The sequence below is a fragment of the Colobus angolensis genome, unplaced genomic scaffold, assembly GCF_000951035.1.
Source record: "Colobus angolensis palliatus isolate OR3802 unplaced genomic scaffold, Cang.pa_1.0 Scaffold121, whole genome shotgun sequence".
NCBI classification, from domain to species: domain Eukaryota; kingdom Metazoa; phylum Chordata; class Mammalia; order Primates; family Cercopithecidae; genus Colobus; species Colobus angolensis.
This window is the reverse complement of record NW_012113253.1, coordinates 8,958,863-8,983,656: the sequence shown is the minus strand read 5'-3', so window position 1 is coordinate 8,983,656 and position 24,794 is coordinate 8,958,863. Positions and strand designations below refer to the sequence as shown.

Sequence of the window (24,794 nt, the reverse complement as noted above, 5' to 3'; positions counted from 1 at the left end):
TGGAAGGAATGATTAGAGTTTCACTAAAATGACATAAAATTTTTATTATTCTTGGTTTTGACAGATTGTTCTGTTTTTTGGGGGTAGTACTGTTATTCACTTAATGTTTGAGAGTAGCTATTTGGTTACATAACTAACTTTGTTTCTGGAACAGTAATCTGGAAACTATGGGATTATACCTGCTCACTATTAATTCTATTTGTATGTACATCATTTGGTTTAATATAGTTTCTAGCTAACGTGTATTGATTATCATAGCAAAATCTACTTAATTCCTAAGATCTTAGAGTATCGTTTTGATTTAAGTATTAAAATGTTTGCAGCATTTCTTTTATGTTATGCCATTTGAAGACTTTAAAACATTTCTTTACGTAAAAGGTACTCTTTTTAAACATGCGTTTGTTGGTGTTTTTGTCTTTTTCAAAATGCAGATTCATACTTTAGTAGAAAGTTTGAAACTTTCTATCACAGATCAACAACTGCCTATGTTTATTCGTATAATGCAACTTGGAATTGCTCTTTACTACGGAGAAATAGGCAGTTTCAAAGAAGGCGAAATAGAGGACCCTACTTGTCATAATAAAGATATGCTAGGAAACATTACAGGTAACTAATGTAAAACTTTATTAAACAAAAACTTTAAGACTATTCTTACATTTTACCATTGGGAAACTTTAAAAAATGTATTAGATTGAGTTTTACCGTATTCTAATGAGGTAGGCTGATTGTTTTTGGGTTGTTTTACACTGTTTTAATTTTTTTGTTTTGTTTTGAGACGGAGACTAGTTCTGTTGCCTGGGCTGCAGTGCTGTGGTGCAATCATGGCTCACTGCAACCTCTGCCTCTCAGGTTCAGGCAATTGTCTTGCCTCAGCCTCCCAAGTAGCTGGGATTACAGACATGCACCACCACGCCTGCCTCATTTTTGTATTTTTTTAGTAGAGATGGGGTTTCACCATGTTGGCCAGGCTGGTCTCAAACTCCTGACCTTGTGATCTGCCCACCTTGGCCTCCTGAAGTGCTGGATACGAGCCACTGCACCCGGTCTACACTACTTTAATTTTATCTACATGCTGGATAACATTCTGATTTTTTCCTATATGCTAAAAATAACTTATATATTTCTAATAGATATAAGTGTTCAGAATGTACTACTTACTTATTTATGAATGAGACAGGGTTTTGCTCTGGCACCCAGGCTGGAGTGCAGTGGCACGATCATGGGTCACTGCAACCTCGACCTCCCAGGCTCAGGTGATCCTTCTACCCCAGCCTTCCTAGTAGTTAGGGCTACAGGCACGCACCACCATGCCTGGCTAATTTTTACATTTTTTGTAGAGACAGGTTTTGCTGTGTTGCCCAGGGTGGTCTCAAACTCCTAGGCGTAAGCCATCTGCCCGCCTCAGCATCACAAAGTGCTGGGATTACAGGCATGAGTCACCATGCTTGACTCAGGATATACATTTGATAAAAGTTGAAGTAGTATAACCTCAAAATTTCCTAGTACATAATAGTATTGGTAATTTTTCTGCAAAACTTCAGTTAAGTAAAATTGAGTTATTTTAGTGCTGTTAATTAATGAAATGTAAACTTCATTGAAGGATATGTAATGTGGGAAAATACAGGGATCATTTTGATGTATTTCTTTCCCTTAGAATTTTAAGATAAAATGGGACAGATAGATGCGTCAGTAGTTAGTTAAGTATGATGTATGGTAGAATGGCAGAAAGTTTGATAAATATTGTGAATGATCTGATGTATAAAGGTGAAAGGAATGACTGATTTCAACTTGGTATTGGACCTGAGACTCAGAAAGTTTTAAGATGATTAATTTCCATAGATAAAGCCCTAAGAGAAGGGCATTTAAAACTTAGGGACAAATAAACCAATTAAAAATGGGCAAAGAGACATTTCTCCAAAGAAGATAAACAAATAGCAAACAAGCAAATCAAAACCTCAATGACATACCACTTCACAGGTACTAGATGACTATAATAAAAAAAATACAAAATAACAGGTATTGGTGAGGATGTGGAGAAATTGGAACTCATATAAGTTGTTGGGAGTGTAAAATGGTATATAGTGGCTTTGGAAAACAATATGGTAGTTCTTCAAAACGTTAAATATAGAGTTACCATATTGACCCAGCATCCATTCCTACATATATATCAACATAATTGATAACATATGTCCATGTAAAAACTTAATATATGAAATGTTCATGGTAACATATTCATAGTAGCCAAAAACTGGACACAGTTGAAATGTCTTATCAACTGATGAATGGATTATCAAATTATGGTATATTCATACATTGGAGTATTATTTAGCTATACAAAAAAATGAAATACTGATATAGGCTTCAGCATGGATGAACCTTGAAAGCATTATCTTAAGTGAAAGCAGCCGGTCAAAAGATAACATATATACTATGATTCCATTAGAAATGTTCAGAATAGGAAGTTCTGTAGAGGCAGGAAGTAGATTAGTAACCAGAAATTCAGGGGAGGAGAGAATGACTGCAAATAAGTAGGCTTCTTTTTGGAATGATGAAAATGTTCAAAAATTAGATAGTGGTGATGGGAGCAGAACTTGTGACTATTAAAAAAAATCCCACTGAATTGTACACCTTTAAATGTTGAATTTTATGCTATTTAAACTTTATCTCATTAAAAAATCTTACTACCTTAAAATAAAGCATAGAGAACAACATGAATCAGAGTGTATAGATATAAAACGTACCTTTATTTCACACTAGAGGGTAAATTTTTGTTAGACAATGCACTTCTGAGACAGAAACAGTGTCTTATACCTGGAGCAAACGTAGCACATAGAGGATACTTGTTTTATTTTTTTCCAACATGACAAATTCCAAATATATGGAAAAGCTGTAAGAGTTCTTATAAGGTGAACACTCACATACGTATCATCTAGGGTCTGCTATTGATATTCTGTTACATTTGCTTCATCACATATCGGTTCATCTAACATCCCTTTCTCTATTTATCAATACAGTGATTGTTTTTGATGCCTTTCAAGTTAAGTTACAAACGTTGGTACACTTCACCCCTAACCCTCAGCTGCCTGTTGTTATATAGAGTTTCTACTAAGTGGGTGTTTTTATTTTTTTTTGGAAGTTAAATCTCCAAAGTAAAATTCAGTGAGTTTGAGAAATACATACACCTGTGTGATGCAAAACACTCATCAAGATATAGGTCATTAACAGCTGAGATAAATTCTTATGCCCCTTTCTAATCATCCCCCTTTCACCTGCCTGCCTCCCCTCGAGAAAACACTATTCTGAAGTTCCTTAAAACTATAGATTTAGTTTTGCTGATTCTAGAATTTCATATAAATGGAAACAATATGTATAAAGGTTTCTTTCATTAAGCATAGTGTGTTTGGTATTTATCTGTGTTGTTGCATATAGCAGTCATTCTTTCCTTTTCATTGCTAGATACATTGTATGAATATATCATGTGAATATACTATAGTTTATTTTACCATTCAGTTGTTGATGGACACTTGGGCTGTTTTTCATTTTTGGCTATTATAAATAAAACTTTCATAGATATTTTTGTACAAATTTCATGTAGACATGTGCTATTCTTTTTCTTGGGTAAATACTTAAGAGTGGAATTATATGTTTATTTTTCAAAGAAACTTCCATAACTTTTTCCAATGTGGTTGTACCATTTTATATTCCTATCAACAATGTGTGAGAGTTGCAGTTGGCCTGCATCCTTGCTAACATTCAATGGTGTATTTTTTCACTTTTTTGCCATTGGGATGAGTGTGTTGTGGTATCTTATGGTTTTTTAATTTGCATTTTTTGATGGCTAATTATTTTGAATTTTTAATGTGATTATAAGCCTTTATCTACCTTTGTGAAGTATGTGTTAAATACTTGTCCATTTAAAGCTTTTTTGTGTCTTTTTAAAATTTTATTTTACTTTATGTATTTATTATTTATTTATTTACATAGTCTCACTCTGTTGCGAGGCTGGAGTATGATGGCATGATCATAGCTCACTGCAGCCTTGAACTCCTGGGCTCAAGCAATCCTCCAGCCTCAGCCTCCTGAGTGGCTGGGACTACAGGTGCACGACATTGAATGTGGCTGATAAATTTTTTTTTTTTTTTTTAATTTTTGTCGAGGTGGGGGTCTCACTTTGTTGTAGTAGGCTGTTCTTGAACTCCTGGCTTCATGTGATTCTACCATCTCGGGCTCCCAAAGTGCTGGGATTATAGGAATGAGCCAGTGGGCCCAACAGGGTTTGCAACTTATATAAAACTTATTCTGAACTACAATGGCTAAAGTGTCTTGGTACTATTATTTTAGTTACTCTAGTTAATTCTTATTAAGCCTTTTCCTTCTCAGGTGAAAGAAGGCAAACATTCATAACCTATAAATGTAGAATGTTCCAAGAGTCTCCTGTCATAAGAGTTTAAAAAGTTATAAAGCTTTTTCAATAAGAAAACCTGTAAGGATGTTATTTAAAGATTTAAAAGAGTATGTGTATTTATAGATTTATCAGTGGAGAGTAGATATGAGTGAATCTGCTGGAGACTACTTTTCCTATGATGTGTTTTTTTTTTTTTTTTAGACAGGGTCTAGGGTCTTGCTCTGTCACCCAGGCTGCAGTGCAGTGGTATGATCATGGCTCACTGCAACACTCGCCTCCTGGCTTCAAGTGATTCTCCCACCTCAGCCTCCCAAGTTGCTGTGACCATAATGGGTGCACACCACCACACCCAGACAATTTTTTTTTTGTTTTTTTTAGTAGGGACAGGGTTTCACCGTGTTGCCCAGGCTGGTCTTGAACTCGTGAGCTCAGGTGATCTGCCCACTTTGGCCTCCCAAAGTGCTGGGATTACAGGTGTATGTCACAGATCCTGGCCCCTATGAATTTTACACCCGTACAGTTTTTTGTATTTTTAGTAGGGACGGGGTTTCATCATGTTGCTGAGGCTGTTCTTGAACTCCTGAGCTCAGGTGATCTGCCCATCTCGGCCTCCCAAAGTGCTGGGATTATAGGTGCTAGTCACTGCTCCTGGCCCCTATGAAATTTTTAAAAATGAATTTTTTTTTTTCTAAATTTCATGATGCTTCTTTTGTTTATATAGCCAGAATAATATTAAGGGACTTTGATGGAGTTTGTCTTTACAAAGGTGGCATAAATTAAAGAGTGGTTGGAATCTAAATCTTTGGTCTGCCAATTTGTAACCAAATAAAATTTCTTCGCTACAATTTTTTCATCTGTATAACAGGAAAGGTATATAATATCTTACTTGCTAGTAAGAAAGAGGCCCCAACGTTATTATTTTTCTTAGCTACATATAAAAGTCATTTTATTGTAATGTTTGCTTTCATCTTTGGGATAATTCTTGTTTGGGCAGGGGTGCATTTTGCCTAGAAGCACTTTCCATTTTTTTTTCCTCCATGGGTGCATCAGGAAATGAAGAATATTTCTTGGATCTTTGTGGTATTATGTTTCTGAGAAAAGTCAGTTTTTCAATATATCAGCCTTGTTTTTGAGAGGTAGGTTTTTTGTTGTTGGTTTAAAACATTCATGAGTGATGTTAAATAATTAATTTATTCTTTGTCTTTATCAAATACAGTTAAAAGTTATGTGCAGTTGATAAGCTACTTTGCACATCACATTAACCATAACCTACTAAAGGAGATTGATACAGTACAACATACAGAAACTTGAGAGTCATAATGCTAAATTATTGGTTTCAAATAATAATAATCAATGTATCATTTGTTTATACCTTATAATAGAAGGATATGGGAGGAAAAATTGTAAAGGATGTGTATTTCTATTTTCTTAGTTAAATCCTTTTGACGTATTTAAAGTGACTTAATTTTAATTCATAGGTTCTGAAGATGAAACAAGAATAGATATGCAATATCCTACTCAGTATAAAGGTCAAGAGTTACATTCACAGCAAGATGAGGAGCAGCCACAGGGATGGGTATCATGGGCCTGGTCGTTTGTGCCTGCAATTGTGAGTTCTGACGATGGCGAGGAAGACTGTGTTGGGAATGATCCTGCATCAACCACACATCAGCAAAAAGCACAGGCTTTGAAGGATCCTATTGTTTCTATAGGATTTTATTGCACAAAGGCAACGGTGACTTTCAAAGTAGGTCTTTTCTCTTGCTGTTTATATCTGTAGCAACTTTAATACTTAAATTTGGATTGTTAGTACAATTCTAGCTTCATTCAAGTTTGTTTTGCATTCAATAGATGTGAGATAGAGTCTAACAGTTATTACTTCATAAAATTACATGGCTCCTCCACTTGAAATCTTTGAATTTTGATCCCTTCCTGTCTTCTTAGGGCCTTCTCCACATTTCTTTTTTATTAGCTTCATAGATAGTTTTTCGCCCTATTGAATCATTCACTTGGTGTACAAACATGCCTTAATATTGTCATTAAAAAAGAAAGGAACAGCAAAAATTTTCCCTTGAGTTCTTTTACCCATCAGGTACGGTTTCATTTCTGTGCTTGCCTTCGTAACAATATAACAATCTCTCTCTCTCTCTCTCTCTTTTTTTTTTTTTTGAGACAGGGTCTGGCCTAGGCTGGAGTGCAGTGGTGCAATCACAGCTCATTGCAACCTGTGCCTCTCGGGCTCAAGACATTCTCTCACCTTAGCCTCCCGAGCAGCTGGGACACTACAGGCATGTGCCACTGTGCCCAGCTAATTTTTTTTTCTTTTTTAAAATATTTTGTAGAGATGGAGTTTTGCCATGTTGCCCAGGCTGGTCTCACTCCTAGGCTCAAGCGTTTTTCCCCCTTTGGCCTTCCAATGTGCTAGGATTACAGGTGTTAGCCCACGCCCAGCCTCATAACAAATTTTTGTTTTTAAAGGATTATTTATATATAATTATCTCTTTCCTCATCTCTTTCACTTTTCAGGACAAATTTGTTAACTAAGTCCTCTTCTAGCTATTTTTCCAGCAGTATTTAACATAATTTGACGACTTCCTCCATTAAAATAATGCATGTAAAATATCTATTCTCATCTATACAAAAATATATATAATATATACAAATATGTGTATGTCCAGGTTAAAGAATAATAAAGTAAATACCCTTTTACTTGAAGAAATACAAAATTATGCCAGGCACGGTGGCTCACACCTGTAATCCCAGTACCCCTGCACCTCAGCCAAAAGAAATATAAAATTGCTAGTAGCTTTGATCCCCCATGTATTCTTCTTTGATCATATTTTACCTTCTGTTCCTCTCACATATAACCCAAACTTAATTTTTGAGTTATTTGTTTCCTGGATTTTTATAATACTATTACCATGCCTGTAATATTCCCGAATAATATCTTAATTCATTCAACAAATATTTTCAATGCCAGCTGTGTCTAGACATTATTTTGTCTCCAGAGATACCAGAGTGAACAGATATAAATTCCTGCTTTTTCAAACTTAAGTTGATATTATAAACAAATAACATATATATTGTGTTCATTGAATATAAAGGTTATGTAGAAAAATCAAGTGGGGGCCTGGTGCGGTGGCTCACGCCTGTTATCCCACCACTTTGGGAGGCCGAGGTGGCCAGATCACCTGAAATCTGGAATTCGAGATCAGTCGGACCAACATGGAGAAATCCCATCTCTACTAAAAAAAAATTAGCCTGTTAGCCGGGTGTGATGGCGCATGCCTGTAATCCCAGTTACTCGGGAGGCTGAGGCAGGAGAATTGCTTGAACCCGGGAGGTGGAAGTTGTGGTGAGCCAAGATCATGCCATTGCACTCTAGCCTGGGCAACAAGAGTGAAACTCTGTCTCAAAAAAAAAAAAAAAAAAGAAAAGAAAAATCAAGTGGGAAGAGGAATAGTGAGTGCTTTCACTAGAGGGGAAATAATGCAATTTAAAATGGGATCATCAGGGAAGGCCTTATTATGAAGGGAATATTAAAGCAAAGACCTGCGAAAGAGGAAGCCTTATTGATATCTGAGAATGAACATTCCAGTAATAACAAATGTAAAGGCACCAGAGTTCAAGGAACAGCAAGGAAGCCAATAGTGTCATGAGATATTGTGAATGAATGTGGTATGAAAGATAAGAGGGGTGATGAGGTTTGGAGTGGTTCCTAAGTTGTAAACTGTGTAGATCATTTTTGGGACTTTGTCTTTTATTCTGAGTGAGGTAAACAATATTTGACCAGTTTTTAGAAGAATTATATGATGATCTGGGTTATATTTTAATCTGGATCACTGTGGCTGCTGTGTTGGAAGCAAAAGTAAGGAAAAGAAATAGATAGGAATGCAATTTTCAAGCAGGAGATGGTAATGACTTGGACTAGAGTGATAGCAAGTGGAGGTGATGAAAAGTGATTGTGTTTTGAAGGTCAAATAGGCAGAATTTCCTGATAGATTTTATTATGAGACATGAATGAAAAAAAAAAAAAGATGATCCAAGGATGGCTGTTGAACAACTAGAAGAGTTGAGCTCTGACATTTTGAGATGACTGGGATTAGGAGAAGACTATATTTGAGATGAAGATGAGGAATTTAGTTTGGGTAGGTTTAAGATGCCTGCTGTATATTTAAGTAGAGTAATTCAGTGGGCAGTTGGATATATGAATCTAGAATTCAGGTTAGAAATTTGCCTAGATGCATATATTTGATAGTCATGATTTTGTTAAAACTGAAATTAGTGTAGAACAGAAAAAAGAGGTTCTAGAGCCAAGCTCTGGGGCACTGTGATGGTAAGAAATTGGAAAGATGAGGAAGAAATAGCAAAGGAAGCTGAGAATAAGTGATCAATATTGTAGGCAGAAAACCAGGAGACTGGAAGGTAAGTGCCATAAATGTTTTAAAGAGGAGGGAATAGATTATTTGTAAGAATGAATCCTTGGATTTGACAATGTGGAAATTACTGGTGATTTTGAGCAGAGCAGTGATATGACACTGTTGGAATCTTAGTTGGAGTTGGTTAAAAGCAAATGGGAAGACTGGTAGAAATGTAAAATAGTGCATCTACTGTGGAATATAGTTTGGTGGTTCAACAAAAAATTAAATGTAGAATTACCATATAATCTAGCCATTTCATTTCTAGGTATGTACTCAAAAGAATAAAAAACTAGTATTCAAACAAATTGATGTACAGAAATGTTCATAGTAACTCTCTTCAGTGATCTCCCAAAATGGAAACAATCCAAATGTTCATCAGTGGATGAATGATCAAATTATAGTATATACATACAGTGGAATAATATTCAGCCATAAAAAAAATGAAATTTTGACCGGGTGTGGTGGCTCATGCCTGTAATCCCAGCACTTCGGGAGGCTGAGGTGGGTGGATCATGAGGTCAGGAGTTCAAGACCAGCCTGGCCAACATGGTGAAACCCTGTCTCTACTAAAAATACAAAAAGCTGGGCATGGTGGTGGGTACCTGTAGTCCCAGCTATTCAGGAGGCTGAGGCAGGAGAATTGCTTGAACCTGGGAAGCAGAGTTGCAGTGGGCTGAGATCACGCCATTGCACTCCAGCCTGGGCAACAACAGTGAAACTCCATCTCAAAAAAAAAAAAAAAAAAAAAAAAAAGAGGAATGAAGTTCTGATGCATGCTAAACATGAATGAACCTTGAAATTTCTATGCTAAGTGAAATTAGCCAGACACAAAAGGACAAAGATTGTGTGATTCCACTTAGATGATGTTCTCTAGAGAGACAGAATAGGCTATATGTATGTATGAAAGGGAGTTTATTAAGGAGATTGACTCACACGATCACAAGGTAAAGTCCCATGATAGGCATGTCTGCAAGTTGAGGAGCAAGGAAACCAGTGGTGGATCAGTCCAAGTCCCCAAACCTCAAAAGTAGGGAAGCTGACAGTGCGGCTTTCAGTGTGGGCCAAAGGCCTGAGAGCCCCTGGCAAACCACAGGTGTAAGTCCCAAAGTCTAAAAGCTGAAGAACTTGGAGTCTGATGTTCAAGGGCAGGAAGCATCCAGCACAAGAGAAAGATGAAGGCCAGAAGACTCAGCAAGTCTAGTCCTTCCACATTCATCTGCCTGCTTTATCCTAGCCATGCTTCCAGCTGGTTAGATGGTGCCCACCCAGATTGAGGATAGGTCTGCATCTCCCAGTCCACTGACTCAAATATTAATCTCCTTTGGCAGGACACACCCAAGAACAATACTTTGCAGCCTTCAATCCAATCAAGTTGACAATTAGTATTAACCATCACAGATGAGATATTTAGAATAGGCAAAATCACAGAAACAGAGAGTAGAATAGACATTGCTAGAGGCTGTAGGATACAGGGAAGTTGAGTTAGTGCTTAATAGGTAGAGTTTCTGCCTAGTATGATGTAAAAGCTCTGCAAACATATGGTGGGGATAGTTATGCACTATTTTGTACTAAATGCCACTGAATTGTATACTGACAAGTGGTTAAAACTACAAATTTTATTGTGTATATTTTATCATGCAAAAAGGACAGATAAAAATGCAAATGGTAGTAGAGTAATTGTTGAAGAGTACAGAAAACTTTCAAGATGGTTTTGTTATGAAGAGCATAGAAATGGGGAAATAGCTGGTTGGGGTTGTGGAGCTAAAGACTTTTTTTTGAAAGATGGGAGTAATTATAGCATATTTGTTTGGTGATATGAGTGATCTAATAGAGAGGAAAAAATTGATATAGGCAAGAGGGGGAGAATTGCTGGAGTAATATTCTTGAGAAGATAAGAGGGCTTGGCATCTTTTGTAGAGGTGGAAAGTCTGATGACCTCTAATGGGACAATAGGTCATTCATTCATAATAGCAGGAGAGAAAGCAATGTGATCTTGCACCCACATAAGTGGTTTGGTAGAAAAGGTGGTAGTGGTTTTTGAAAGTTCTCTTCTGATTATTTTTTTCTTTAAATAGTTCTCTTAACTCAGAGTAAACATGGGAAAGGAGGAGAAGCTTTGAGGAAGGGGAAGAAGGTGTAAAATTGTCATCTTGGGGAGGATGAGGAGTAATTGCCTTTGAATATGTATGTTCATTAGGGACACTAAGGACCTACTACACAAAAGTGATCATGAATTTGAAGATATACCAGTCGTTGTGGTTGTATATATTTTCTGGTCATATTCTGCTGCTTTAGTTAGGGTGATGGTGAAAATAATCTGGAGGACAAGATCAATGCAGAATAGAAGGTCAAAAAACTGAGAAATCAGACTTTTGGAATGATCATTTCTCTGGATATTGAAATCACCAAGAATTATGACAGTGGTAGTGTGGGACTGAATCCAAAATTAAATCTTCAGACAACTAGTAGAATGATGTGGGATTGATTTATGGGTCTAAGAAAGAAGGATGATGGGTCTTACAGTCTGTTCCATATATTTTGCTATATTTTGAAAAATGCTGATATAAATGTTCCGGTACAGATCTTCTGACATATATATCTAGAAGAGTTTCTTTGGGATATACTCCTTTTTCTTTAAAAATTTTATTGCCGGGCAGAGTGGCTCACGCCTATAATACCATCACTTTAGGAGGTCAAAACAGGCGGATCGCTTGAGCCCAGGAGTTCCAGATCAGCCATGCCAATATGGTGAAACTGTCTGTACAGAATAATACAAAAATTAGCCAAGCAGGATGGCGTGTGCCTGTAGTATGAGATACTTACCAGGCTGAGGTGAGAGGATCGCTTGAGCTGGAGGAGTGGAGGTTGAACTGAGCTGAGATCATGCCACTGCCACTCCATCCTGGGTGACAGAGCAAGACCTTGTCTCAAAAAAAAAAAAAAAAAAAGAAAAGAAAAGAAAAGAAAAAATTATGTCTGGGTTACCAGGGACTTTTTTGTACTCGTTTTTGGTGCTTCCCCTCTTCTGTCTGACCTTTAAATGTTGGCATATAGGGCTTGGTCTTTGGTCCTCTCATCTTTTCTGTGTACACACTCCCAAGGTGATATAACTCGATCATGATATAGATGCTAATAGACTATCAAATTTGTGTCTCCACTTTTCACTTTTCCCTGAGCTCTAGAATTCAACTGCCTATTTTATATTTCCACTTTCATATCTGGTTGATACTTAACACAAACAGAACTCTTGATTTTTCTTTGCAGTTGTGCACCCCCCCACCCCCACTATTTTACCTTTCATTATATTGCAACATTATCTACCAATTTGCTCAGGCTTAACATTTATCAGTATCTTTTCTTCTCCCACCACATCTAATCAGTCAGCATGTTCTATCAGCTGTACCTCTAGGATGCAGTCATTTCTCATTAACTTTATTGCAACTTATAGACCAGTAGTTTTCAAACTTGTTGATCTCAAGGCTCCAGGAAACCTTTGCATTCTTAAAAATTATTGAGAACTCTGAGGCATTTTGTTTATTCAGATTACATCTACTCATATTTATGGTATTAGAAATTAAAACAAATCTTAAAATATGTATTTATTTATTTTTAAATAAATTTATTATATGTTGATGTGAATATCATTTTATAGTAAAAGTAAAATTGCTATATTTTAAAAGGTAAGGGACATGCATTGGTTTTATTTTTGTAAATATCTTGAATGTCTGGCTTAGTAGAAGATAGCTGAATTTTCGTGTCTGCTTCAGTATTTAGTCTGTTAGGACATGTTTTAATTAATGTATATGAAGAACGTCTAGCCTCACATAGATATTTATTTGGAAAGGAAGGGGTATTTTAATAGCCTTTTCAAAAATTGTGGATATTCCTTTTGATATTACACTAAAACTTATTAAGTGGTAATTTTAAAAGATTTATTGGGCTGGACGTAATGGCTCACACCTGTAATCCCATCACTTTGGGAGGCTGAGGTGTGCAGATCATGAGGTCAGGAGTTCGAGACCAGCCTGGCCAACATGGTGAAACCACATCTCTACTAAAAATACAAAAATTAGCCTGGTGTGATGGTGGATGCCTGTAATCCCAGCTACTTGGGAGGCTGAAGCAGGAGAATTGCTTGAACCCAGGAGGTGGAGGTTGCAGTGAGCCAATGTTGTGCCACTGCACTCCAGCCTGGGTGACAGAGCAAGATACTGTCTCAAAAAAAAAAAAAAAAAAAGATTTGTTGTTTCTTCAGCACTTAGAAATTACCTGGTATGTTTTCTACAAATATCTATTTTTTGAATTAGTATGTGCATCCATCCATTATCCATACATCTGCCCACCTTTTCATCTGCTTTTCAGTTTACAAAAATTTATGGACTAATTTTTCAGGTTTTATTTCTTCTCCAATTTCATTTTTTGTGGATTTATTCTTTCATGTCTGTATTTTTGTAAAGAAGATAAATCCATGTGAAATGACCTAAACTTTTGAAATAGTAGTGTAGGTATTATTCCAGGCAACTTGTTACATTGTGGGGTTATAGCAGTGGGAAAAAAAAAAATGTTTCTGTTACCATGGTTTTAAATTTAGCGTAGATTTTCTTTGTATTAGTACTAAAGCTACACAATTTATAACTACAATAGATGGCAAGTTATAAAATACTTGAAAATAGTTGTGCGCGGTGGCTCACACCTATAATCCCAGCACTTTGGGAAGCTGAGGCGGGTGGATCATGAGGTCAAGTATTCAAGAACAGCCTGGCCAACATGGTGAAACCCTGTCTCTACTAAAAAAAAAAAAAAAAAATTTGCAAATAAATATTAAAGACTTTTCTACTTAAGATAATTCAGTATTTTCTAATATGACAAAAGTTGAAAAATAGAAAATAAGTTTCAACTAAAGTTTGTGTCATAACTTGATTGATTTAATTTTTTAAAGTTTGGGCAAAAGATAATGCGTATATTAGCTGTACTATCTTAACGTCATTCTCAATTCTACTGAAAAAATTATTTTTGTAATTCACTGATTTAGCATTGATTAAATTAAAGAGATAAGGATTCATCTTCAAAATTAAAACATAATAAAATATTAAAAAATAAAAAGGCAACTGTTGACAAATATTGTTGGATATATTGTCAGTTTTTGTTAACATCAAGAGTCCTGACATGTAGCCTGGGCAACATAGTGAGACCCTGTCTGTACAAAAAATAAATAAATAAATTAGCAGGGCATGGTGGTGCTTGTCTATAATCCTAGCAACTTAGAAGGCTGAGGTGGGAGGATTGCTTGAGTCCAGGAGTTTGAGCTGCCATGAGCCATGTTTGCACCACTGTACTCTAGCCTGGGTGACAGAGCAAGACTGTGTCTCCTTAAAAAAAAAAAAAATAGTCTGACATTTTGTAAAAAGAAAAAAAAGATACATTTTCAGTTTTAGATGATCAGAATAAAGCACTTATTTTTGTAGAAGTTTTTGAGGGAAGTCAAGGATTGCAAGTTAGGTATTGTCCTTTTTGGTGATTTTTGCCTGTTTACTTTTAAGTTTGAGATTATTCTGACACATTTCTGTTAACTTGATTGTTGAGAGGAATTATATTCAACTAAATCAGTCAAAATAGGCATTTATCCAATCTGGGCAACATAGTGAGACCCCATCTTTATTAAAAAAAAATAGCCAGGTTCAGTAGTGTGCACCTGTAGTCCTAGCTACTCTGCAAACTGAAGTGGAAGGATCGCTTGAGCCCTGGAGGTTTTAGGCTGCAGTGACCCATGATCTTGCTGCTGCACTGCAGCTGGAGCGTCAGAGGAAGACCTTGTGTGAAAAACACAAAAGCAAACAACAACAAAACAAAATAGTCATTTGTGTATAAAACTTTTTAGACTTTTTGGGCAGTATTTGTCAAAATCTTTTTATAATTTTAGAACATTTATGTTTCTCAAAGTTTTCTCTTAGGGAGATACCTTGATATTAAGGAGGAAAGCATTAGAATTCATTGTTCAGCTTGGATTTGAAGAATGTTTGGAATTAATTTCTGGTTCATATTTTGGTTAAGAAAACAAGATCATGTTTCTACAATAGCATTTCGAACAGTTGATCAGTCCAGCAAAAATCATGCCAAATTAAATCTAGCATTTTTCTAATAATGTTTAAAATAGTTCTTGTAATGTGCGAGTCTTTTTTTTTTTTTCAGACAGAGTCTCGCACAGTTGCTCAGGCTGGAGTACAGTGGCGCAATCTCGGCTCACTGCAAGCTCCGCCTCCCGGGTTCACGCCATTCTCCTGCCTCAGCCTCCCGAGTAGCTGGGACTACAGGCGCCCGCCACCACGCCTGGCTAATTTTTTGTATTTTTTTTTAGTAGAGACGGGGTTTCACCGTGTTAGCCAGGATGATCTCGATCTTCTGACCTCGTGATCCACCTGCCTCGGCCTCCCAAAGTGCTGGGATTATAGGTGTGAGCCACCACAGGAGTCCTTTTAATCAATTAATTGCATTTTCTCTCTAATAATTGTAAACAGCTGAAGAGGGATCAATTTAAAAAAATTCAAGTTTACTTCAGTAATCATTCTAGATGACAGAATTGTACTTTAAAATAGCTACATTGTATATATAAGTACTAGAAACATCCAAGAAATAGGAGCCTACATTACATAAAAATATAAAATATAAAAAGCTTTATCATAAATAATGAGAATCATCAGTTGATACTCAATATAGAGAAGTCACTGTGCTTAAAATTGTAACTTTTAGTTCAAGAACTTTTATTGGGCCTAAGTTAAATACTGGTTTTTTTAAAAAGTGAGCTTTGCCTTTGCATTTAAAAGTGATGAGTATATCTATTTCCTAAGAATGAGGGGAAGTAAATAATTGGCAAACACAGGCTGGGTACGGTTTTTTAAAAGTAACCTTTTCTTTTTGGAATAATTTTAGAATCACAGACAGGATGCAAAGATAGTAGAGAGTTCCCTTATAATCCTTACCCAGTTTCCCTTATTATTATGTTATCACAGCATATTTGTCAAAATTAAGAAACCTTCATTGATGCATTACTGTTAAATTTTAAACATTAATTGAATTTCATGATATCTTTTTTCTGTACCATGATTCAAACCAGGATACCATGTTGCATTTAAAATAGTACTTTTGAAAAATAATTTATTTAATTTTTGAAACATATAAATAATTTGTTGTAAGCATCTGGGGAGTAAGAATTTTTTGTTTTGTTAGTATCTAGATTAGTACAGGTGTACCTCAGAGATATTGTGGATTTGGTTCTATGCCATTGCAATAAAGCGACTATAGCAATAAAGCGAGTCACAGAAATTTTTTGTTTTGCCCAGTGCATAAAAAGTTATGTTTGCACAATACCGTAGTTTAAGTGTCCAACAATATGTCTAAAAACACTATACATACCTTAATTAAAAGTACTTTATTGTTAAAAAATGCTAACAATCATCTGCACTTTTAGCAAGTCATAACTTTTTGCTGGTGGAGGGTCTTGACTCAGTATTAATGGTTGCTGTCTGATCAGGATGTTGGTTGCTAAAGGTTGGAGTGGCAGAGGCAGTTTCTCAAAATAAGACAACAGTGAGGTGTGCCACATTAATTGACTCTTTCATGGAAGATTTCTCTGTAGCATGGGATGCTGTTTGAATTTTACTCAGAGTAGGACTATTTTTGTTCGAGACAGAGTGTCTCTCTGTCACCTAGGCTGGAGTGTAGTGGTATGATTTTGGCTGACTGCAACCTCTGCCTCCCGGGTTCAAGCAATTCTTGCACCTCAGCCTCCCGAGTAGCTGGGACTACAGGCATGCACCACCACGCTTGGCTAATTTTTGTATTTTCAGTAGAGATGGGGTTTTACCACATTGTCTAGGCTGGTCTCAAACTCGTGGCCTCAAGTGATCCACCTGACTTGGCTTCCCAAAGTGCTGGCATTATAGGCGTGAGCCACCGTGTCTGGCCTCAGAGTAGAACCTCTGTCAAAATTGAAGTCAGTCCTTTTCGAACACTACTGCTACTTTATCGATTAAATATACAGAACATTCTAAATTCATTGTCATTTCAACAATGTTCCCAGCATCTTCACCACGAGTAGATTCCATCTTCAAAAATCACTTACTTTATTTATCCATAAGAAGCAAATCCTCTTCAGGCTCCACTTCTAAATCTACTTCTCTAGTAGTTACTTCCTCCACCTAAGTCTCGAACACCTCAAAGTCATCCAGGAGGGTTAAAATCAACTTCTTTCAAGCTCTCGTTAATGTGGATCGTTTGACCTCCTTCTATGAATCACGAATGTTCTTAATGGAATCTGGAATGGTGAACCCTTTCAAAAAAGTTTTTGATTTTCTTTGCCTAGGAATCACTATCTATGGTGGCTATAGCCTTACAAAATGTGTTTCCTAAATAATAAGACTTGAACTTCAACGTTAAAGTTATTGATACTCAATATAGAGAAGTCACTGTGCTTAAAATTGTAACTTTTAGTTCAAGAACATTTATTGGGCCTAAGTTAAATACTGGTTTTTTTCCATGGGCTGCAGAATGGATGTCATTTTAGCAGGCATGAAAAACAATATTCATCTCCTTGTATATCTCCATCAGATGTGTAGGGTGACCAGGTGCACTGTCAGTGAGCAGTAATATTTTAAGAAGAGTCCTTTTTTTTTGAGCAGTAGGTTTCCATAGGCTTAAAATATTTAGTAAACCATGCCATAAACAGATGTACTGTCATTCAGTCATTTTTTTTTTTTATTCCATTCATAGAGCGCAAGCAGAGTAGATTTAGCATGATTCTTAAGGGCCCTAGGATTTTCAGAATGGTAAATGGACTCTATCTTCAACTTACAGTTACCAGACATGTTAGCCCCTAACAAGAGCATCTACCTGTCTTTTGAAGCTTTGAAGCCAAGCACTGACTTCTCTCTAGCTCAGATCTTATCTTCTTCCAGGAGAAGGCTCTTTGGTCTATGTTGAAAATCTGTTGATTAGTGTAGCCATTTTTGTTAAATCTTAGCTAGGTCTTCTGGGTAACTGTGTGCAGCTTCTATGTCAACTCTTGCTGTTTATCTTGCACTTTTATGGTATGGAGACGTCTTCTTTCCATAAGGCTCATGAACAGACCTCTGCTACTGTCAGACTTTTCTCCTGCAGCTTTCTTATGTCTATTAGCCTACATGGAATTTAAGAGTTAGGGCTTTGCTCTGGATTCAGCTTTGGCTTAAGGGAGTGTTGTGGCTGGTTTGATTGTCTATCCAGATCACTTAAAATTCCTCCATATCAACAGGCTGTTTTACTTCCTTATCACTTGTGTGTACGCTTTTAATTTCCTTCAAGACTTTTTCTTTTGCCTTAATGACTGGGCCAACTGTTTGGCTCAAGATGCCTACCTTTCGGCCTGTCTTGGCTTTTACATCCCTTCTTCACTAAGATTAATCATTTCTAACTTTTGATTTAAAGTGAGAGACAGGGACTCTTCCTTTCACTTAAATACTTAGACCATTGTAATATTACTAATTAGCCTAATTTCAATATTGTCGTGTCTCAGGAAATAGGGAGGCTCAAGAAGGGAGAGGGGAATAGCTAGACAGTGGAGCAGTCAGAACACACACATTTATTAAGTTCTCAGTCTTAAATGGACATGTTCGTGGTGCCCCAAAATAATTTCAGTAGTACCATCAAAGATCACTGATTACAGATCACCATAACAGATAATAATAATGAAAAATTTTGAATTATTGGGAGAATTACCAAAATGTGACACAGAGACACAAAGTAAGCATGTGCTATTGGGAAAATGGTGCTGACAGACTTGATTAACGCGGGGTTGCTACAGACTTTCAATTGGTAAAAATTGCAGTATCTGTGAAGTGAAATAAAGCAGAGTGCAATACAATGAGGTTTGCCCCTACTTCTTATCTAGCTGGCCTTCAAAAAGCATTTGTTGCATGACTGAATGAGTCTATGAGATTTAGTAGGAAACATATTTTGAAAAGAATATCCTTCATTCTATTTCCTTCATAGGAACTAGAAAGAGCCTATTTTATCTTTTTGCATTTCATCACCACTTTCTTTTTTATTTCAAATAGTGAGAAGTCTTGGAAATGACTGAAACTACACATTGTTGAATGTTTTAGTGAATATAAAATGAACTGAGGTTATACTCTATGTAAATTTTTGGCAGAATACATGAATTATTTTATGAGTATGGGACTGTTATTGCACATAGCTTTCACTTTTTAAAACAATATTAAGAAGGAGTTTAAAAAGTATTTAAATTCTCTATATATGTTGAGACTAACATATTCAACCTTTATACCATGGATAATCTGTTACAGCTGTTTTTGTTGCACCTGCTTTCTTGCTTAATAATTAAATTTCCTGAATCTTAAAATTGGCCTTGTTTTGATCAATTAATCATAACAATGACACTTTATTGCTCTTTAATACTAATTTTGAGTTACTTAATATTCTTATATTTCTTAGCTTACAGAAATGCAAGCTGAGAGTAGTTATTACAGCCCACAGAAAGTAAAATCTAAAGAAGTATTGTGTTGGGAACAAGAAGGAACTACAGTTGAGGTAATCTTTCAATATTGGACCTGTAGTTTTAAATATTATGTTCTTTGTTTAGTATTTTATAAGTATGTGTTTTTATCAGATGTAGTATATTTAAAAATACAAGGAAGATGTTTCTTATTTTAATAGAGTTTACTATCCCTTAGATAGTATAAATAAATAGTATAGAATAAATTTAGAAATGACATAATTCTAAAGATGTTTAACTAATTTAGAGATTCTAAGAGGAAAGCCTCTAACATTTTTATTAAATTCAATTTCTTAGTTCTAATGTTTCGTTTCCTCTTATAGGCCCTTATGATGGGAGAACCTTTCTTTGATTGCCAGATTGGGTTTGTTGGTTGCAGAGCCATGTGCCTTAAAGGAATTATGGGTGTTAAAGATTTTGAAGAGAATATGAATAGAAGTGAAACTGTAAGTCCCTTACCTCCACCCTTTTTTGGATAGGATATAGGAATAATTAAGTGCTTATTGAAGTGTTTAACCATATGATATCTGTTAGACTATATATATCTCAGGCTTGAGAGAGGAGCTTTACTACTTCTCCCTGTGTTTCCCCTGCAAGAAATTATACAGCTCAGGGAAGTTTAGAAAGTTGGTAGCACCTAACACTTGGACAGTAGTGCCAACTACTTTCTAATTCATGAATGTTTCTTCTTTTTTGTTTATGGCAGTTATTTGGAGTTTCCTTTTGGTTTGTTAAAATATTCTTAGCCAAAATAGTCAATGAAAATGGAGTAGCAGCATTCCTTATCTTTCTGTTTTAGTGATTTCTTTTGACTAGTAAATGGGCATCATAAAATCAAGGTTTTATTTTAACAGGCTAATGATTTTTCTTCCTGTTAAAAATTTTGCATTTGTTTTCAGGAAGCCTGTTTCTTCATTTGTGGTGAAAATTTGAGTACTAAAGGTTTCACATACCTTACAAATTCATTGTTTGATTACCGAAGCCCAGAAAATAATGGTACTCGTGCAGAATTTATCTTGGATTCAACTCATCATAAGGTCAGAGAATATATATTTGAACCAAATTCTAGGCTATGTTTGGGTGGACACATTGTGTGAATACTTGTGATTTCTAGCTTTCTTTTCACATAATACCTTCTGAATGCTAATTGTTTATTAAAACATTTAGAGTGCATTTATACAGCGTGTACATGTAGAAATGTTTGAGGAGTGCACAGAGATCTTTACTTTTATTTAGTATGTAAACATATTTTGCTTATTTATGCCCTGCTTCAAAAATAATCATGGAAGAAACATGTTGAATTACCTCTGTTAATTTTTGTTACTTTTAATATGTAGGATTGATGGGAAGAAATGAGGAATTTACCCTTTTACTATGTATGCTTCTTAGTATTTTTTAAATGTAAGAATATATTAATATGTTTATGGAATATTAATACATTTATGAAATCAGTTAAAATTCAGATAATTACCTGAAGATTAGTGCAATAGGATAATTTACATTTTACTCCTTTTTATCAAGATTTACTTTCATTGTTAAAATACTTAATGTTACTTGCATAATTGACATACATTTAGAATATTTTAGTATATCTTTAGTGTTTGAATTGTTTCATGTAAGTGTATTGAAGTATTTAAGGATTAATTCTATTTGAGAGTGTACATTATTAGACAGTTTAGTGATAGTGATAAAGGTCAGGAGTATACTATCTCATCTATTGTAGTTATTTATTAACTAGATGTGATTAATAAAGTGGTCAAAATGTCTCATAAAATTATGGATGTCCTTTTTGTGTGGTCTGTAATAGATGTAATATTACCTTTCTTAGAAGTAAATTCTTAGAATAACCTCTGTTCTTTTGGTAATCCTTTGTGTTGTTATACATTCTATATAAGGGTATGTGTCTAACCTATCAAGCTTTAAACTCAAAAGTTTCTTTTATACAATGTTTGTTCTGTTTGCATTGCTTCATTGACAGGAGACATACACTGAGATAGCTGGAATGCAACGGTTTGGGGCTTTTTATATGGATTACCTGTATACAATGGAGAACACTAGTGGCAAAGGTATTGGCTTCTTTCCTTTATGTTTGCCATTTCTTGAACAACTGAAACAAAGCCTTCCTCAGAATCAGTTCATCCTTGACTGGTTGTACTCTGCTACATAAGATTTACCTCTAGCGCTTTGGGGAGTGGTTTAATTTTAACGTCATGTTAGAATTGTCTTAGATTCTTGTCATTTCAAATCCGTTCTTTATATAGCTGATTGAAGATATTTTATGTAACCTATTGTTCTCATATGTACCATATATTATGATTCTGATATATCAAATTTTATATTACATTACATTTTTAAAAAGAATAAACCTTTTCTAAATACATTTTGAAGGTGGTACTAATTTTTAATTAAAAAGAATGTGTTGTATCAATCAGAAAAATAGAAAATCTTCCAGAGACTTTAGATGCATAGATTGTGTTATTTTATTATGTATCTTATTATTGTTTTATTTTATATTTTTTGGAAATAAATGACATTTAAAAATTTTCAACTTTTTTTTTACTTCTATATCAATATATAATGTTGTACTTTTCAGTCTTTTTTATGTTGAAAAGTTAGTGAAGATAGGTTCACTTTTTTTTGGTGACTTTTTCATGTTTTTAAAAAATGATTTCAGTGTATTAGGTGATATGTTAGGTACAGATGAATACAATGAAAACCAAAACATTTCCTAAGGAGCCAATAGGTGGTGTTGAACTAGGCATTTAAGTAAATGATTATAATTTAGCATGCTAAGAAGAGTAATATAGAAAACTAGAAGAAGTGTGGGTAAAAAAAAAATGACAGCTTTTGCTTGAGAGGTTGAAACTTCTCAGAGTTGATCTTGAAGTAAATTTGTTTTTGGTGAAGAAAGAAGGAAAGAGCAGTAATTTTCTGGCTTCTGCTTTTGGAATGGTTTCTAAATGTTGATGGTTTCGTTGGTCAATCCTTAATTTCTTTCCCTAAACTTTCTCCCAAGGTAATTTCATTCTTTTCCATGGATTTAAGTACTTTCCATATGTTGTTGATACCCAGATTTGCATTTTCTAGTCCAGACTTCTCTAAGATTCAGAATTAAATATCCAATGCATACTTGACATTTTTACCTCTGTGTCTGTCTCAGGTATCTCAAAACTGATTTTGTCCAAAATTGAGTTATTAATAAATATTCCTATGACCACTTACTACCTCTGCTTCTCTATTTTTAGGCTTCTCTTCTTGGAAAATTGTACTATTATCTTCTTGTTGCTCAAGCCAGAAACCTGGTAGTCATCATGACACACTTTTTCCTTCGCTCCTAGCCATCTGGTCCACAGATGATAACAGTGGTATCACTGTTACCATACAGACTAGCATCTAGTTCATAGGTACCATCATCTCTAGGTTCTAATAGCTTTTTTTTTTTTTTTTTTGACAGAGTTTTGCTCTGTTGCTCAGAGTGCAGTGGCATGATCTCGGCTCACTGCAACTTCTGCCTCCTGGGTTCAAGCGATTCTCATGCCTCAGCCTCCTAAGTGGCTGCCATGCGCTGCCATGCCTGGCTAATTTTTGTATTTTTAGTTGAGACGGGCTTTTGCCATCTTGGCCAGGCTGGACTTGAACTCCTAATCTCAAGTGATCCGTCCACCTTGGCTTCCCAAAGTGCTGGGATTACAGGTGTGAGCCACCGCACCCAGTTAGGTTCTAAAGCTTTCTTACTGGTCTTCCTGCTTTCACTGTAATCCTATAGTTTCTACTGCAATCACAGGATTTAATTCTCTGCTGATAATTTTCATGGGCCTGACATTGGTTTATTTAAAAATGAAATTGGGCCGGGCGCGGTGGCTCAAGCCTGTAATCCCAGCACTTTGGGAGGCCGAGACGGGCGGATCACGAGGTCAGGAGATCGAGACCATCCTGGCTAACACGGTGAAACCCCGTCTCTACTAAAAATACAAAAAATTAGCCGGGCGAGGTGGCGGGCGCCTGTAGTTCCAGCTACTCGGGAGGCTGAGGTAGGGGAATGGCGTAAACCCAGGAGGCGGAGCTTGCAGTGAGCTGAGATCCAGCCACTGCACTCCAGTCCCGGCCACAGAGCGAGACTCTGCCTCAAAAAAATAAAATAAAATAAAATAAAAATGAAATTGAAATAGTTTACTAGATTCTGGTCTTGAGTTGCTTGGTGGATAGTGATAACTATTAAGAAAGCTAGATAAGAAAGGAAAATTTTTGGAGGAAAAGATGAGTTTTGAGATAACTGTGGGCATTGAAGTGTGAATATTCCTTAGCTAATTATATATATGAAAGTGCAACTCAGAAGTCTTATGTTCTAATAGTGTTGCAAATTATTATGGTGTTGTAGTTGCCACTTGTAAGCTGGTAGGTTTCCTCTTGTTCAATATAATGTCTTATGCATGTGCTGTAGATTCCGTATCTTGTGAGGAGCTGGAATATCTAGTAGTCACCTTTCAAGCAAAGGAAACCTAGCACAGAATATCTTTATTTGTATATATGCCTCTCCTGCAGTTTTTAAAAGATAGAAACATGATTTATGTTTGTTAGATTGTTTATATATTACTTCTGAGAAGCCAGTAGTTTGTTAACTTTGGAGTTTTTCATATTTTTCACTTCCGTGAATAGTATACAGTGTTACAGATATCATAGTCCTTAACTTTTAAAACAAAACATTGGAATATTACACATGTCCAGAACAGCAAAGAATTTAAAACTGAACACCTGTGTATTCTTCATGCACACCAAGAAACAGGACATTGTTAGTATCCAGTAAGCCTCCTATGTGTTTCTTTTCTACCACACTCTTCCTCCTTTACTGGAGGAGACTGCTGTTTTGAGGTTTGTGAGAACCACTGTCTTGCTTTTGGTTTGCCACTTATGCATCTACTTTCTTAGTTGTGCAAGCGGATTTTTTTTGGGGGGAGAGGGTGGAAATAATAAAATAATAAAATTCCACTGTTAATTTGTGAATGTCAAATATACTTTAAAATATGTTAATTCATTCAAATAATTGTTAATTTATTGCTTGCTTTTTAGGTAGCTGTGTTTATATGTTTATGTTTCTCATTATGAATCCATATTTACTTATAGGATGATGATGATCATGGTGATAATAATAGCTAATTTTTATTGATTTTAAATGTAAGACTCTGTTCTAAGTGTTTTACATGTATTAGCTTATTTAATTCTCATATCCCTATAAGGTAGGTAAAATTATCCCCATTTAAAGATGAGGAAATAGCAAACTCAATACAGGTAAATTAAGAAGGACCAAGGTCATGCATAGTATGTGGGATTTGAACCCAACATATCCAGCTCTAGAGCCTACATTCATAACTACTCTGTTGATATTTCTTTCTTTCTTTCTTTCTTTTTTTTTTTTTTCTTTTTG

The 24,794-nt window shown here is 35.6% G+C and overlaps 1 protein-coding gene across 2 annotated transcripts in view; it reads left to right on the top strand.

Annotated features, from left to right (window-relative positions):
- The window catches only part of VPS13B (vacuolar protein sorting 13 homolog B (yeast)), an 873,819-nt gene that overhangs the window by 99,106 nt on the left and 749,919 nt on the right, over positions 1 to 24,794 (top strand). For both annotated transcript variants that reach the window (XM_011931782.1, XM_011931791.1), the window contains exons 7-12: positions 432 to 606; positions 5,884 to 6,152; positions 19,312 to 19,407; positions 19,696 to 19,818; positions 20,272 to 20,409; positions 21,351 to 21,438. In XM_011931782.1, the coding sequence (XP_011787172.1) occupies positions 432 to 606; positions 5,884 to 6,152; positions 19,312 to 19,407; positions 19,696 to 19,818; positions 20,272 to 20,409; positions 21,351 to 21,438 (889 nt within the window). The remainder of the gene's footprint in view (positions 1 to 431; positions 607 to 5,883; positions 6,153 to 19,311; positions 19,408 to 19,695; positions 19,819 to 20,271; positions 20,410 to 21,350; positions 21,439 to 24,794) is intronic.